Below are 18,386 nucleotides of genomic sequence, written 5' to 3'. Positions count from 1 at the left end.
GACAGACAACTTGGCTTTGAACAGGAGGGAGGAGATTGCTCTTTTTAGCAGGTTGTGACACGTTAACAGCGAATATTACTGGTAAATTCACTAGTATCCTAAGATATTTCTATAACGCTGTCCAAACTGCCATTCAGTACCATGAACAAGGACAGACCATAAGACAAAGAAAACCAACAGACACTTTACCAGTATCAGGAATTGTATTTATTATATGTATATAATTGTTTAATTCATAATACTCAGACGATAACCCTCAATAGCTCATATCTGTGAAAACACTACTAGTAATAGCACAACCATAAGAGAAACAAAAAAGAGAAATAAAAACATTAATAAAAAATAAAAAACTCCCTTAGTATTAAAAAAAATAAACAACTCATCACTATAACAATAATAAGAACAGCCATTTAAAAAAGGACATTATTTAGAAACCGGCCTGACTATGCATGTTTTATTCATGTATTGTGTGCGTGTACATATGTGGTGTGTTTTGTGTGCAAGGATGTGTGTATGCGTGTGTCTGTGAAAAAGTGAGTGATTGCGTATTGCAAACATGGTCCCGTTGGTTGGTTTATTCGCATGGTCCTCCGATGAGACTGGCGGTCAGTTGGGTCGTGTCGCTGGTGGGGAGGGGGGAGGGTAAAAAAGGGGTTGGGGGATAGTAAAGCAGCTTTTGGTCAGAGAACGACAGACAGTCACAAGAATCCAAACATGCAGATACAAGTAAGGGGAAAGCCTCTGGAGTGCGTTTCAAAACGATAAAACACAGACGCAGAGAGACACATGCATACATCCTGCCGATTGTAGTAGTGTCTGCTGTGTTTCAATGACAGACTATACACACACACTGAAACAGTGCGGACCAGGGTGGGACACCGCAAATGTGTGTTAAGACACTTGACACGCACACACTCAATAAAAAGTGTGACGAGCTCCAGTGAGCTTCCATGAAAAATCTGCCCAGAAAAACAAGCAGATTAGAGGGAGGGAAAATACATTTAAGTAAGCGCAAAAGAATAGGCCAATGAGACTAAAACAAGAAAGAAAAAAACAGAAGGGGAAAAAGTTTGGTTACTGTGGCAAAGTGCAGGTGCGCTGATTGAGATGATTGACGCAAGTAACCCCTCTTCCCCCAACATGACGAACAGATGTCCCTCAAGCAATGCTCCTTCCCTTTAAATCAGATCTGCTTTAATTTCTAGCCATGATGGGGGGGGGAAGTAATCAGTTCAAGGGAGGAGAGAAAAAAAAAAAAAAAAAAATAATGTACAGGAGAAAATAAGAGAAAAAGAAAATGAGTAAATGAATGGCAGCGCAACCTGGGATGTGATTTGGGAGGTCTCAGCCAATCAGAAGCGAGATAAATGTAAGGTGGGTGCGACCTGAGGGGTAAAGCCCTTTGAGTAAAGCATGGCTGGTAATTGAGGGGTGTGGAATGGATGATCCTGCCCATATGCACTGATCGATCAGAGGTGCGTTCAGTTCGCTTTAACATTTGCGGAACGGTTTGTACTGACCGACACGTTTCCCAAAAACATTCTTGAACACACTGAGGTGTGTTTGCTCATAACTGACAGCGTTTTTAAAAAGGGCAGTAGCCATGCTGACAGCGTTACCCAACCCATCCCTGTTTTTCAACTGGTCATTCAGTACAGCATTGCTTCCGTTCAATTGAACGTTCCAGAACGTACTGAACACAGCCCTGGCCTCAGATTTACTCTACGCCTCCTCTATTGACTAAATGTAAGGATTAGGAGAGGCTAAACTGATCCCAGATCTGAAAGTAGGGCCACTTCTACAAATGAATAGGCTTATAGCTTCTGAGGGGCTGAGGATGTGCTATGGCAAAATGGAGCAGTCCACTGTTAGATGTGAGTGGAAAATGTGACACTCGGAGATCTGACAGCGATGCGTTAAGCTCTGAGCAACAATCACCATAAAACAAAGAGCAAATCAGCCACTAATTACCATAGACACCGTAACCATTATAAGTTTAACACAAGCTTAAAGTAAATGTCAGCCGTATATCTGCTGATTCTGCCTGCCACCCTCCACAACTAAATAAATGAACAATATTTACAGATCACTGTCCTCCCTGAAACGATACCAGACACATGAAGGGAGGAGAGAGAGAGGAATGGCAAACAGGCAGAGAACTTAACATTTTCTAATATGGAGGCTGATTTCAAATTGAATTTGGTTTTGGGCAAAGAGAAACATACTATAGGTACCCCTCTCCAACAAAGATTGGAGTTTTTTTCTTGACCTCCCATTTAAGGACCGGTGAGGTTCTGTGGCATGTCGCTGATCGGTGTTAGTGAGTCAGACTAGCACAGAAAGAATAGGGGAATCACGTCAGCATTTCTAAGATGTGGGGTAATCATGCTTGTTCTGGGTAATGTATTTCTATCTGAAAACGCTGACGTCCTCTTTATAAGTGTGGATAGAGAAAGCCAGCTGTGGGTTACAGTACAAAGACGATTCAAGCCATTTCTCGTCTCTCCATGCCTCCATCCCACTCTCCCTTTGCCACTTTTGTACATTTCAAGAATGTATGCATGTTCATTTAGATGAACAACATACATCATTTCTAAAGAAAATACAACGAAATATAAAACTTCAACATGCCAGTAAAACATAGAATGTTTGTTTTTGCAAGTAAAGAATGTCTAGAAATCAGTGGTCCCCCCCAAAAACGTTAAATTATTCTCAAATATTAACTTCAAAACATACAAATACGACTCCTGACTGATCATAAACATTCAAATAACGGTGTACAAACCGCCACGAGATCACACAAACAAAACCATGTATGTACACATATAACCAGCACCCATCCATATTTTCTCTCTTTTTTTCTCAAACAATAATTCCATGGAGCAAGACAGACAGTAAGGTGTTGGTTAATACAGTAACATATACTGTGACTAGTGAGAAAGAACACAGATTTACAGAGGGGGAAAAAGAACAAAGGCTCACAGGGAAGAGTGGTAAATGGAGTTGGTCAGACGGGAGAATAAGATTAAGTTCTTGCTTTTTAAACGGTACACACTTCGCAGAAAGCAGTAAAAGAAGAGGGAAGAGTATCCTGATGGTGGTTAAAATGAGCACAGTAGTACTTAAAGAAAACATCCACCCAACACCACTCATTCCTATAATTTACAGTGTTAAATAACACTAATGTAAGAACAATATTTTTGTGAACAAATGTTTCATTCTGTTGTTATAATAAGGTTGGTAGCAACATGTGAAAATGGAAATCAATTGCAGCTCAATTCGACAACAAAACCCACAATCCAATGCTCTCTTTATGGGCTGGCTGGCGGGCTGGGCTGGCTAGCAAATGTAGCTACACAAAAATAACACCAGAGTCAATATCAGCATGTAAAATAGTTAGTTGTAAAATTGCCTAAACAAACAGCACTATCAATTTAGGAGACTACAATCTCACCATATTTAACCTGCAGCTCGATGTGCCTCAGAGCTGAGTCTGACATATGCAATGGAACCATGAAATGCATCATCAACTAAAAAGAACAGACAAATAGGAGAAATGTGGTGGACCCTCTGTTTAATTACACATTTCGAGGTAGGAATAATCACAAAAATATGATCAATGGCTCATTCGAGAGAAGACAACCTCCCGTGTGACATCAGCCAGTATTCTGACATGTATTATAGATGTTTTTGCGATCTAACAGTCAAATTCCTATTAACTTACAGTGTAGTGATAGCGGCTTTATCACAATGCTACGACATACCATCCGAATTTCTGCCTGTTTGATTGGCAATAGCTCAGGATACACATGAAATAACCCGGGAATCAATAGAACGTCGCTGAGATGCACATAAACAAAATAACATTCAAAATGGGTGAATCTTTCCTTTAAGTAGACAACAGTCCACCCTACCAAAAAAACACAACTTCCCCGCGATAGAAATAAAAATATATATATAAGAAAATACTAACTGTTAAATGTTTCTGGTCCTTTTTTTGTATGCTGTATATATGTTGTTTTTGTATCTTGTCGTTTGGAGTCTTCCTGTTTCAAGACTCCAAGACGGTTTCAAGACTCGCTTTGTCACTCGTCTTCAAAGCTGAAACACAAATGAACAGGGGATGAAAATGACAAAAGAAAAATCACAGCTAAAAGTGTCTTCATGTGTGAGCAGAATGCCCACCTATCTTTTTCAAAGCTCTAGTAATCGTTATGGAGTGATGTAAGTGTATGTATGTGTGTGTACCTCTATGTCTCAGGAGCCCTGGTAGGTGGCCTGGAAGCGGAACGTCTCCTCAAAGATGAGCTCCTTCAGCTTCTCCTTAGGCAGGTCATCCAGCTCCATGGTGAAGGTGAACGGCTCCTCTGCTACAGGCTACACAAACACAATGAAAATACTACACTGAACAAAAATAGAAATGCAAAATGTAAAGTTGGTCCCATGTTTCATGAGCTGAAATGAAAGATCCCATAATTTTAGATACGCACAAAAAGCTTATATCTTTCAAATGTTGTGCACAAATTTGTTTACATCCCTGTTAGTGAGCATTTCTCCTTTGCCAAAATAATTAATCCACCTGACAGGTGTGGCATATCAAGAAGCTGATTAAACAGCATGATCATTACACAGGTGCACCTTGTGCTGGGGACAATAAAAGGCCACTAAAATGTGCAGTTGTGTCACAACACAATGCCACAGATGTCTCAAGTTGAGATAGCGTGCAATTGGCATGCTCACTGCAGGAATGTCCATCAGAGCTGTTGCCAGAGAATTGAATGTTAATTTCTCTAGCACATGCCCCCTCCGTCACTTAAGAGAATTTGGCAGTATGTCCAACCGGCCTCACAACTGCAGATCACGTGTAACCATGCCAGCCTGAGACCTCCACAGCCGGTTTCTTCACCAGCGGGATCATCTGAAACCAGCCACCCGGACAGCTGATGAAACTGTGGGTTTGCACAAGGAAGAAACAGTCTCAGGGAAACGCATCTGTGTGCTCATTGTCCTCAACCGCATCTTGACCTGACTGCAGTTCATTGTCGTAACCAATTTCAGTGGGCAAATGCTAACCGTCGATGGCCACTGGCACGCTGGAGAAGTGTTCTTCACAGATGAATCCCGGTTTCAACTGTACCGGGCAGATGGCAGACAGAGTCTATGGCGTTGTGTGGGCGAGTGGTTTGCAGATGTCAACAGAGTGCCCAATATTGGCAGTGGGGTTATGGTATGGGCAGGCAAAAGCTAAGACAGCTGATGAAACTGAGGAGTATTTCTGTCTGTAATAAGGCCCCTTTGTGCAGAAAAACTCATTCTGATTGGCTGAGACTGGTTCCCCAGGGGGTGGGACTATGGCCTCCCAGGCCCACCCATAGCTGCACCCCTACCCAGCCATGTTTAATCCATAGATTAGGGCCTAATGAATTGATTTAATTTGGCTGATTTCCTTATATGAACTGTATCTCAATGAAGAAGTCATTGAAATTATTGCATGTTGCATTTATATTTTTGTTCCGTATATTTTCTTAAGTGTAATAACAGTATACAACAAATAGGCTACAGTACACGAAATCATAACACCTTAGGGCGCTTTCACATCTACCTTCTGAAAATCTCATATTTTGTGACAACTGATGCATCCTCTCCTTCAGTGGTGAACTAAAGCATGTAACAACCCTAGGGAATATCAATAGTTAGGGGTATAACCGTACTCATACCGCACTGTGAACCCAAATAAATAAATTAAAGAAAATATATAAAAACACTAGGCCTATAGGCTATGCCTACGTTACGTTGTATGCCTCGAGTCAATCTGAGCTGGGGGAGAAAAAAAAACATTTCAGACTATTCCGTTGAAACAACTAGTGCCCATGCAAACATTTTAATCTAAAATAAAATCTCAATTGCCGCATTTCAAACTGTCCTTTTGTGATACGCAGCCGGGATCCAGTTCTCTACAATGGCGAGTGGTGGGGTCGATAAACCAGGAGAATTCTCCATCATCGTCAGCATCAGGAGGCTGAATAAATTTGGCTTGGGCCTTAAGACCCGAACAAACTTTTACAGATGCATTCTGTCGGGCTGTATCACCACCTGGTACTTAGCCACTGTAAGTAGCCGGCTACCACTCGGTTACTCAACCCTGCACCATGGAGGCTGCTGCCCTATGTACATAGACATGGAATCACGGGTCACTGTAATAATGTTTGCATACTGTTTAACTCATTTCATATGTATATACTGTATTCTGGTCAATGCCATCCTATTTAACTATTGCTGTGTGCGCGCGCAAGCACACACACACACACACTTCTATCCTATGTATTCTACAAATATACAAAATATTCTACCCACATACTGCCCATAATGTCTATACATCCCATCACATACATATACACTCCAGACTGACATTGCTCGTCCTAATATTGCTACATTTCTTAATTCCATAATTTTACTTTTAGATGTGTGCATTGTTAGATATTACTACACCGTTGGAGCTAGGAACACAAGCATTTCACTACACCCACAATAACATCTGCTAAATGTGTATGACACCAAAATTGGATTTGATTTTGACATGTTGACAGGACGACGTCACCTCAGTATTCCTACCACTGGAGCAAGACGGAAACTAAAAAAAGAAAAACCTTTATCTCCCCTGTGCATCCAAACAGGCCTTCGCAGCTGATTCTGACCTGGCCAAAGAAACTACAAGAGCGATAGGTATGTTTATAGCCACGGATATACACCCATTCTCGGTGGTTGAGAAGAATAGGGGGTTTTCAGCGCCTCTTGAAAGTGCTTGCGCCACATTATGAACTTCGCTCTCTCGTACCCATTTCAGCAAACAAGTAGTACCCACTCTATATAAGCAAGCTGAAGTCGTCAATGAATTATCCAATGCACCTTGTGTTGCACTTTCTACATACTGTATGGACGGACTGCCAGGGCTACAGAGAGCTACTTAGCAGTTACAGCCCATCACATTAGCCCAGAGTGGGATATGAGAAGTAAAGTGCTACAGTGGGTTTGTTGAAATGTTACACGCCTATCAGTATCCTAATCAAACAGCGCACTGTGCCCAGCCTGACACCCTGACCAACGCGAGGTAGGCTGCCTGTCCTTCAGCATTCAAATGCTAAAATGGCTCACGCGATATTAGGCTTTATTACTATAGTTGAGTGACAACCTATATAATTTGCTAGGGTATTATTATCTATACGCTGTTGAAAATTGTGTTTTACTGGAATAAAAGTAAGCTACTGGCTATACCTGCTGAACGGGGCTTGCTTACATTCATACAGCTCAGAGATGCCCAGCTCATGAGAACCAGCAGCAGCAGATTTTTATTTAGAATGGAAAATGTGTTTATTCAACAAATGTTAGTGCATCGAATCGTATCACATCAATTTGTTCTCTAAACTGAATCGCAGCGAATTGTTTCAAACTAAAAATGTATTGTTCTTGTATCGTATCAGAGCCCATGTAACCTAGATACACAACGAAATGTCTTGAAAGGGAAAGATGCGCATCCCTACTGATCCGTGCTGTAGAGCATCTGTAAAACGCAAACGAACCAATGGCTGAAACAAATCCTGGACCTGCGGGAGTAGTGGGACCACAATCCAGGACCAAAGTTTCAGGCATTGTGACGTGACAGCGTGAGCCGCGTGGAACTTTTTGCCCGTTAAGAAAGCTAGCATGTAAAATGTGGTCTATTTTTAGGTGTTGTGAAAGCAAAACATATTTTGTAAAATTCTCAAACGCTTCAGGAAATTGTACCAGAGTAACGAATTTCATGTGAAAAGGGCCTTTGATGGTTTCTGGACAGGGCACTACAGTATGTGAGGGCGGCCTGCTGCTGTCATACCTCGTCAGTGGGGTCGTAGTACTGCTCCAGATAGGGATGAGCCAGGGCCTCCTCTACCGTGATGCGCTTGATAGGGTTAAAGGTCAACATGCGGCCCAGCAGGTCCAGAGCTGGAGGGAGAGACGGGTGTTGTTAAAAAGGTCTTTAACATGCATTCTGGTTCCCATGTAAAAGGCTTTTGAGTTACTCAAATATCAGCAATAATATGTGTTTTGGATAGAAATGCTCAACATCGGAGAAAAATGCTTTCCCCCCCTCTCATGGCTAACTACCAGGAAGTTTGAAAAGACATACCGAGTGGGCCGGGGGAGTTTACATTCATGAACTCGCCTTGACTGACAGCTCTTTGAAACACCTACACTACCGGTCAAAAGTTTTAAAACACCAACTCATTCAAAGGTTTCTTCATTTGTACTATTTTCTACATTGTAGAATAAAAATGAAGACATCAAAACTATGAAATGACACATCTGGAATCATGTAACCAAAAAAAGTGTTTAACAAATCTAAATATATTTTATATTTAAAATTCTTCAAAGTAGCCCCCCTTTGCACACTCTTGGCATTCTCTCGACCAGCTTCATGAGGTAGTCACCTGGAATGCATTTAATTTGTGGAATTTCTTTCCTTCTTAGTGCATTTGAGCCAATCAGTTGTGTTGTGACTAAGTAGGTGTGGTATACAGATGATAGCCCTATTTGGTAAAAGACCTAGTCCATATTATAGCAACAACAGCTCAAATAAGCAAAGAGAAATGACAGTCCATCATTACTTTAAGACATGGTTAGTCAACACAGAAAATGTCAAAACTTTGAAAGTTTCTTCAAGTGCAGTCGCAAAGACTGTCAAGCACTATGATGAAACTGGTTCTCATGAGGACCGCCACAGGAAAGGAAGACCCAGAGTTACCTCTGCTGCAGAGGATAAGTTCATTAGAGTTACCAGCCTCAAATAGCAGCCCAAATAAATGCTTCAGAATTCAAGTAACAGACACTTCAACATCAACTGTTCAGAGGAGACTGCATGAAATCAGGCCTTCATGGTCAAATTGCTGCAAAGAAACCACTACTAAAGGACACCAATAATAAGAAGAGATTTGCTTGGGCCAAGAAACACGAGCAATGGACATAAGACCAGTGGAAATTTGTCCTTTGGTCTGGAGTTCAAATTGGAGATTTTTGGTTCTAACCGCAGTGTCTTTGTGAGACGCGGTGTGGGTGAACGGATGATCTCCGCATGTGCACACTTTACCAGCATGGCTACCACAGCATTCTGCAGCGATACACCATCCCATCTGGTTTGCGCTTAGTGGGACTATCATTTGTTTTTCAACAGCCCAATGACCCAACACACCTCCAGGCTGTGTAAGGGCTGGAGGTGACCTGGCCTCCATAGTCCCCCGACCTCAACCAAATTGAGATGGTTTGGGACGAGTCGGACCGCAGAGTGAAGGAAAAGCAGCCAACAAGTGCTCAGCATATGTGGGAACTCTGTTGGAAAAGCATTCCAGGTGAATCTGGTTGAGAGAATGCCAAGAGTGTGCAAAGCTGTCAACAAGGCAAAGGGTGGCTACTTTGAAGAATCTCAAATATAAAATATATTGATTTGTTTAACACTTTTTTTTGGTTACTACATGATTCCATATGTGTTATTTCATAGTTTTGATGTCTTCACTCCTATTCTACAATGTAGAAAATAGTACAAATTAAGAAACCCTTGAATGAGTTGGTGTTCTAAAACTTTTGACCAGTAGTGTGTAAATCAACTTGGATGCAGTGGGGCCGTGTTGCAGTTAAATCATCAAGCTAATTTTGATACACAAAGCAACTCAAAGCACATCGAAATTAAATCAATGTTATGTCTCTTGGGATGCGGTTCACAGCAACAGACAGATGTGTTGACAACTTTGAACAACTCTTCTCCCCTTTTTGTTTCATGCTGGCTGAAGACCTAGCTAGCCAGTAACTAGCTAACACCAGACACAGATGAAAGGGGAAACATACAAGTATCTTTGCCATAGATGAAGTGTAAAATTTGTATTATATATATTTGCTGACACCCAACAGTCACATTTTGGCACCCTTCGCCAATCTTGGTTACAAGGCTATACTTATTTAAATTAGGTAAGGGAATATCATGTTACTATTGGTGTATTAAAATTAGTTAGGGCGATGTCACCCTATCCCCTTAATAATCCTACCTCCTGAATCCAAGTGTTTGACATGGGGGAGGGGACCACTAACTTTATGATCAAACTTGCTCAATGTAGAAGCAACAGTCATTTTCATACTTTGGTCAACATACTTTGATCTTGTTTCATCCAAATATCAAATTGAATGAAAAAGATGTTTTTTTTTTTTTTACTGTTCATGACCTTTAAACAGATAGTTCTTCCCAAAATCAATAGATGATCCATAAATACCACAATCCAACATGACAGGGAAGGATAGACACCTAATGTTACCATTTTAACTAGGTTGATGTCTACTCGGTGTACCAAAAGCCAGTATTCCCATAAGCTCACACATGAGTAGGAGAACAGGGACCACTAGTGAAGCAAGGAAAAGGGGAGTGTGTGTGTATGCATATAATGCTTGCAAATGTATTTGAAAACTGTGAATGTATGCATTTTGTGTATGTTAGCATGGGAAGGTGGGTACACATCAATGTGAGCATGTGTGAAAAATAAAACAATGCTGTTATACTTGCCTTTCTTGCACTAAACATTGCACTGACTTCGCTAATTGCTGCTTTATTGAAGAACAGTTTTACTTACTATGACAATCTTACCTAGTGACCCTAAGATGAATGCACTAAGTCACTCACAGTAAGATAAATTACTATAATGTAGTGTAATAATGTGTGTGTGTTCTACCCTTGCTGTCCGCCTTGGGGAACAGCTTGTTCCAGGGGATCTTGGGTTTCTCAGGCAGAGACTGCAGGTAGTTCCTGGCCTTCATGTTGATGATGCAGTTCAGGTCGTCCGGAGTGGGAGAGCCCAGGATCCCTGAACAACCAATCACACACTTTAAACCTGGGTCCTGTTCAGCAGGACACAAGGTAGCAAACAGTTGAAATGCTTTGAAATTGGAAATATAAAATTTATACTGAACGAAAATTATAAAACACAACATGTAAAGTGTTGGTCCCATGTTTCAGGAGATCCATTTGTGCACAAATTTGTTTACATCCCCGTAAGTGAGCATTTCTCCTTTGCCCAGATAATCCATCCATCTGATAGGTGTGGCATATCAAAAAGCTGATTAAACAGAATGATAATTACACAGGTGCACCTTGCGCTGGGGGCAATAAATTGCCACTAAAATGTGCAGTTTTGTCACACAACACAATGCCACAGATGTCTCAAGTTGAGGGAGCGTGCAATTGGCATGCTGACTGCAGGAATGTCCACCAGAGCTGTTGCCAGAGAATTGAATGTTAAATTTCTCTACCGCGTCATTTTAGAAAGTTTGACAATATGTCCAACCGGCCTCACAACGGCAGACCACATGTTAGCAAGCCAGCACAGGACCTCCAAATCCGGCTTCCTCACCTGCAGGATTGTCTGAAAACAGCCACCCGGACAACTGATGAAACTGTGGGTTTGCACAACCAAAGAATTTCTGCACAAACTGTCAGAAACCTTCTCAGGGAAGCTCATCTCCGTCGTCTTCACCAGGGTCTTGACCTGACTGGAATTCTGCGTCGTAACCGAGTTCAGTGGGCAAATGCTCACCTTCAATGGCCACTGGCACACTGGAGAAGTGTGCTCTTCACCAATGAATCCCGGTTTCAACTGTACCGGGCAGATGGCAGACAGAGTCTATGGCGTTGTGTGGGCGAGTGGTTTGCGGATGTCAACAGAGTGCCCCATGGTGGCGGTGCTGTTATGGTATGGGCAGGCAAAAGCTACAGACAACGAACACAATATCATTTTACCAATGGCAATTTGAATGCATAGATATACCGTGACAAGATCCTGAGGATCTATTTTTGTTCAGTGTATAAGGCAAGTTCAGGTAAGTTTTGCCATGTCCACCCTTCTCACAGACAGAAGTCAAAGTCAAGGATATTTCCAAAGGGTATTTCGGAAAAGAGCACACAGCAAGTCATGCAAAAGTTTGAGGGAGTGTCACACCCTATTGCCCTATATATTGTACTACTTTTGACTAGGGCCCATAAGGCTCTGGTCAAAAGAAGTGCACTAGATAGGGATTCGGCTGCCATTTGGATCGCACGCTGTCTCTCTCTCACCCAGTATGTGGTTGAGCTGGTCCAGGTAGTGCTTCCCAGGGAAGATGGGTCTGTTGGACAGCATCTCAGCCAGGATGCAGCCCACTGACCAGATATCAATGGACTTGGAGTAGCCCTGAACAACACACAGAGTAAGTACAAACACATTAATTCACATACGCACTATCAAAGAACTAGGAGTAGCCCTGACAGAGAAAACATGGTCCACAGACATGGAATCAATGCACAGTCCACACACACACACACACCTTGGAGTTGAGCATGATCTCGGGAGCCCTGTACCAGCGCGTAGCCACATACTCTGTCAGGAAGCCTGTGTGGTCATGCTCTGGGTCAGCTATCCGTGCCAGCCCAAAGTCACAGATCTGACGGAGGAGGCTCGTTAAAACACACAGAGAAGCATGTAGACACACATACACAAAGCTTCCACTTAAGAAACAATTTGCAACAGAATCGGTGGAATAATACAGGCCTGTTGATGCCAGCAAATCTTCACAACGCCCTCTTCTGGTTATAGAGTAGATACTTTTCTTCACACGTTGGTTAAACCCTAACCACTGGTCCAAGGTTAGATTTCCCCACTCTCTAATGGTTATGATTGGGTGATAGCTAGTGTAAACATGGGCGTATTCATAAGTGTCCCAGAGAAAAAGTGCTGATCTAGGATCAGGTGCCTCCGGTCCATTAGTGAACTGCTGTAGCACAGTGGTCTGAGCAGCACGCTTCGGCACTGAGTATCACGAGTACGCGCCCAGTGGTAGGCAATAGTTAAGGCTCCCAAGTGGCGCAGCGGTCAAAGGCACTGCATCTCAGTGCTAGAGGCGTTACTACAGACCCTGGTTTGATCCAGCGCTGTATCACAACCGGCAGTGATCTGTAGTCCCATAGGGTGGGGCACAACTGGCCCAGCGTTGTCCTGATTTGGGGAGGGTTTGGCCTGGGTAGGCCGTCATTGTAAAATAAGAATTTGTTCTTAACTGACTTGCCTAGTTAAATAAATAAAAAATAATTGACAAGGCAATACTGACCATAGAACAGCACTTATACTCTGAAACACTTTATAAATATCATCCCTGATCTTAGACCAATGGGTAGCTAACCATGCCTTAAGGTTACAGTTGGAGTTAGCAGTAGTAGTATTGTAGATATAGGGTTAGTAGTAGTATTCTGGTTATTATTACCTTGAGGTCACAAGTGGTGTTGATGAGCAGATTGGAGGGCTTGAGGTCACGGTGCAGCACGTTGGCAGAGTGGATGTACTTCAGGCCTCTCAGGATCTGGTACAAGAAGTAGCAGGTGTGGTCGTTGCTCAACATCTGGGTCTTCAGGAGCTTGTACAGGTCTGTCTCCATCAGGTCCTGCACTATGTAGCTGGGAAACAAGGGGTTAAGGAACCTAACGAACAGAGGGGGACCAAACCATAACCCATGTTATTCTGTTTGATCTAAGCTTGAAAAGGTCTGTCTCCATGAGGTTCAGCACTATATAGTTAAGAACCAACAGGGGGCGCCATTTAAAGAGACAACAGAGGATGAGGAGGAATATGACAGTTACGGGCACTACAGGTCAACAACCACATATCCATTTGAACCTGACCGTAAACAATTCCATGTATTAAGTGTGAATTTTTGGTGGAGTTCTAGAAAACATAAAGGCCTTTATACATCCATAACAATATTGCGTGCCCCCCCCCCCCTGTATTGCTAACATTCATTTACAGTAATTTCCACTTCAGCGCAGGTCCAATGAATTTGCTTATTTTCCAATGCTTCTGCATGGAATTATAACACTGAAAACAAAGGTTCAGTCATCAACCTAGGAACAAGGAAATACTGCACTCATGCAAAACATTTCGGGACTGTACGTTATTTATAATGAGGGATACTTGGAGAAAAATCGGACATCTCTTAAATGAAAAGGATGGCCCTCCCTTCAGTAAAATATATTTGTACCAGACCCTCCCACAAATGTACATTTTGTTCACCCTCCCTATACCCAAAATAATAAGTAAAACAAAGTAGATAGTAGAGAAAATGCATACTATTTACCCTCACTCCTTGGACAGACTAGTCAACAGAATAGGCCTTATTAAAATAGTGATAAAGGAACCGAAATATGCTGGGAAGAGCATGCCCAGAGCTCATGGCTGAACAGTACCCGGATTGAAATTGGACTGGGAGAGAAGGCCAACGTTCCATATTTATTATTTTTTTTATTTTTTTTTATTTTTTTATATTTTTTTTTACATCCGCTCCACCCACCTGCAAAATTACGCAACCATGGCTCCTCACTCCACTCAGCTCATATGCTCTGGTGTGGTATTTAAAAAATATTCAGCTGTTCTCCACTCATATAAAATGATGTAGAATTACATGAAATGGGTTTATCAAAGGCAATTTTTTTCTCAGACCAGCAAATACCATGATAGATTTACGCAATGCAGGCTGTATCATAGCATCATAATGATAGATTTATGCAATTCATCCAGGCTGTAGAGCCTTAGCTATGCAGTTTCAGAAACTGTTTTATTTACTTTATAATAAAAAATAAAAATGTTTACCTTTTTTTAATTAGGCCTATTCTGTTGTATTTATTTAGCCTACCCACCACTAGTAATGTGCAGAGATCGAGCACACACACAAACAAACACACAAACACAGAGAGAGAGCGAGAGAGACAGCCGGTTTCCCCATTTGTCTCTGATTCAGATAGGTTGGGTTAAATGCGGAAGACACATTTCAGTTGAATGTATTCAGTTGTACAACTGACTAGGTATCCCCCTTTCCGGGTAAAAGAATACACGTCCCTCATGCACTCGATGCGGCGGGCCCTCAGGATGTCGTTGATGCCGATGATGTTTTCATGGCGGAACCGCAGCAGGATCTTGATCTCCCTCAGTGTGCGCTGACAGTACGTCTGATGTTCAAATGGACTGATCTTCTTAATGGCCACGCGAGAATCCGTCATGACGTCATTGGCCGAGCTGCGTGGGGTGGAGGAGAGAGAAGATAGAGGGAGAGATATGGGGGAGAGTTAGGAGAGAGAGAGATGGGATGTAAGAGAGAGACAGGGAGAGAGAAAGAGATGTGGGGAAGAGAGGGCTCCAGTTACAACCTGCACAATAAGCCCAGCACATTGCATATGACATGGCAGTTCTTTATAATAGTGACACAGTGATGACTGACACCTGAGCACAATGAGACAACCAACTAAGAGGAACCATTGCAGAAGAGGGGCTCATATTGAATTATTAAGGTTAGGCTCTAATTGACAACTTAGTAAATAAAACTGTCAAGGAAATGTAAAAGTTCTTGAGCCATTCAAAATAAATATTCAGTCTATACACGGTTTTGATTAAATTCAGAGTGTGCATGCTATGGCGTGCCCTAGGAAGTTCTGCATTTGGTAAAAAATGTCAAGTATGAAATAATGGTGTAACACTTTCCCTAGCCATTGTTTAGATAAATTGAGTAAGGCCAGAAATGCCCTGACTCGCAAGTCAAAACTTGCCTTGCTGACTTGACATCCATACACCTACAAGAAGTAGATAAAATGTTGATACTGCATATAGCTGGAGCTGTAAAGTCTGGTTTCCCTTACCATAAAAGGACCAATGAAAACATCTGAAATCGTGCTAAACTCAATCTTTGATCTTGCTTAATTAAACAATTCTCTCGTCCACCTTGTGCACTATGCAACATTGCACAGAAAGCCTCGCGAGACATTTTCTATTAGAAAACTAGTGGTATGATCAGTGAGGTTGGTTAACTAACCAACGAACTGTTTAGTTAGCTACCGGTAACTAACTTGCTAGTAAGAGTTGACCCATCAAGAAACGACTCACGCTGTGTGAACGATGGACTGTTCAATGTATCAAGATTACAAAGACCTGCGCAATCACTTCATCACACTTCCTGTATTGAAAAAGATTTTGGCAGCCTCATAAGAACCACGCCTATTAGCTAGGTAGCTAATTGTAAGATAACGTTTATAGCTAGCAAGTTAGCCTGCGCTGCAGTTATAATATAGCTAGTTAGTTTGCAAACTAGCTAGATAGCTAGCGTTGTTTGCCCCAATGTACTACAAACGACGTATGTTGTGTCTTGTAGAAACTAGCTTGTTCGTTTTATGCAATTGTGCACGTTACTTGGATACAATATGTGGGCATCAAAACATACCAAAACCACAAAACGTAGCTAGCTAGTAGCTACCTACAAACGTAACTACTATAGTTAGCTAAGTGAGCCAAACGCTGTCAATCTGTTGCTAGCTAGCCAGTTAACTACGTATAAATAGTTCCTCACTACCAATGGTAACGTTAAATGCAATTGAATACACAACAAGGGAATGTGTAGAATTGTGCGTTTACATCCAGATAACGTTAGTTGTCATTATGCCAATTAATAGGCGATATGAGGCAGTGAGCTAGCCAACGCCTTCAGGCGAAGCTTAGCTGGCATGTTTTTTATATTTTTTTTTATACTGAAGGCAACGTTTTTACGGCGAACATTGTTTATTTTCTCTTACCAAACCATTCCATAGGCCCCTTCCCCGATGTACGAGAGGTTGACATAGCGGGGGCCAACGTCAAAGTTCTGCCCCTTTACCACCTCCAAAACGGACTTGATCCCCGCAGCTCCAGTAGCTCCCTCGGGCTCAACAGCCCCGGCGGCACCAGTATTCGAGCCTGTAGCTCCAGTCGAAGCAGCACTGTTGCTCGAATCCGCCATGATTCAGTCTAGAAATCTACTATTTTCAGTCAATATTTGGGAGGGGGCCTGGCGCTACTCTAAAATTGACTTCAGGTTGCTAGGAAGGTTAAATATATTTCCTTGGTTCGTTTCGTTGACGGATGAATACGAGTCGTTCAAGGCCCCCCTCCAGAGTGTGGAAATGGATTCGTTTCTAGTTCTTCTTTGCTTTGGAATTTAAGCAGCGGTTGACATCCCAACAATGATGCGTTACTGCCACCATCTGGATGGCAGGCTGAATATAAACATTTCAACTGAACCCAAATAAAAGGGAAAGGGGGATACCTAGTCATTTGTTCACATTCAACTGAAATGTGTCTTCCGTTAAGCGGGATACCTAGTCAGTTCCACCTGAATGTATTCAACTGAAATGTGTCTTCCGCATTTAAAAGTGATCCAATGTGATGTTGATTGTGATAAAACCTTTATTTCCCCATTTTCCCCACACCCAGGACATGTTTCATGTATTTTTACAACCCATTTTACATTTACATGTTAGTCATTTAGCAGACGTTCTTATCCAGAGCGACTTACAGTTATTGCATTCACCTAGGGCCTCCCGAGTGGTGCAGCAGTCTAAGGCACTGCATCTCAGTGCTAGAGATGTCACTACAGACCCTGGTTCTATCCCGGCTGTATCACAACTGTTCTTGATCGGGAGTCCCATAGGACGGTACACAATTGGCTCAGCGCCGTCCGTATTCGGGGAGGGTTTGGCCGGGGTAGGCAGTCGTTGTAAATAAGAATTTGTTCTTAACTGACTTGCCTAGTTAAATAAATGCTAAATAAAAAATACAAAAAATCTTAAGATAGCTGGGTGGACAACCACATATCACAGCAGTGGTGGAAAAAGTATCCAATTGTCATACTTGAGTAAAAGTATAGATACCTTAATAGAAACTTACTCAAGTAAAAGTCACCCAGTAAAATACTACTTGAGTAAAAGTCTAAAAGTATATGGTTCTAAACATACTTAAGAATCCAAAGTAAATGTAATTTCTAAAATATACTTTAAATTCCTTATTTAAAGCAAAGCAGATGGCACCTTTTTCTTGTTTTTAAAATGAATGGATAGCCAGGGGCACACTCCAACACTCAGACATAATTTACAAAAGATGCATTTGTGTTTGGTGAGCCCACCAGATCAGAGGCTGAAGGGATGACCATGTGTTGTTGTCTTGATAAGTGTGTGAATTGGACCATTTTCCTGTCCTGCTAAGCATTCAAAATGTAACGAGTACTTTTGGGTGTCAGGTTAAATGTCTGGAGTAAAAACTACATTATTTTCTTTGGGAATGTAGTGAAGTAAAACTAAAAGTTGTCAAAAATATAAATAGTAAAGTAAAGTACAGATATCCCAAAAAGTAATTTTACTTAAGTACTTTACACCACTATATCACGGTCATTGTAAGTTCATTTTTTCCAGTCATACTTGAGTAAAAGTAAAGATACCTTAATAGAAAATGACTCAAGTATGCAGCATGAACAACAATTACATGAAGGTTTTGATA

The 18,386-nt window shown here is 41.8% G+C and overlaps 1 protein-coding gene across 2 annotated transcripts; it reads right to left on the bottom strand.

Moving 5' to 3' along the window:
- Positions 1–184: 184 nt before the first annotated feature.
- Positions 185–17,055, bottom strand: LOC129855696 (mitogen-activated protein kinase 1-like). Of its 2 annotated transcripts, XR_008759549.1 has the most exons (10): positions 16,652–17,055; positions 14,925–15,107; positions 13,306–13,495; positions 12,373–12,489; positions 12,125–12,239; positions 10,746–10,877; positions 7,871–7,980; positions 4,249–4,377; positions 3,974–4,101; positions 185–623 (listed from the first exon to the last, which is right to left on the bottom strand). XR_008759549.1 is itself a non-coding variant. In XM_055923625.1 (9 exons), the coding sequence occupies exons 1-8, from the start codon at positions 16,852–16,854 to the stop codon at positions 4,258–4,260; spliced, it is 1,170 nt and encodes a 389-aa protein (XP_055779600.1). In that variant the 5' UTR covers positions 16,855–17,055; the 3' UTR covers positions 185–4,101; positions 4,249–4,257. The 2 variants fall into 2 exon arrangements, 1 of the variants encoding a protein (XP_055779600.1); XM_055923625.1 differs by having other exon boundaries at positions 185–4,101.
- Positions 17,056–18,386: the final 1,331 nt, after the last annotated feature.

This window comes from Salvelinus fontinalis, chromosome 5, assembly GCF_029448725.1.
Source record: "Salvelinus fontinalis isolate EN_2023a chromosome 5, ASM2944872v1, whole genome shotgun sequence".
Taxonomy (NCBI): domain Eukaryota; kingdom Metazoa; phylum Chordata; class Actinopteri; order Salmoniformes; family Salmonidae; genus Salvelinus; species Salvelinus fontinalis.
Note: the sequence above shows the minus strand (reverse complement) of the source record. Positions and strands in the feature narration are given on the sequence as shown.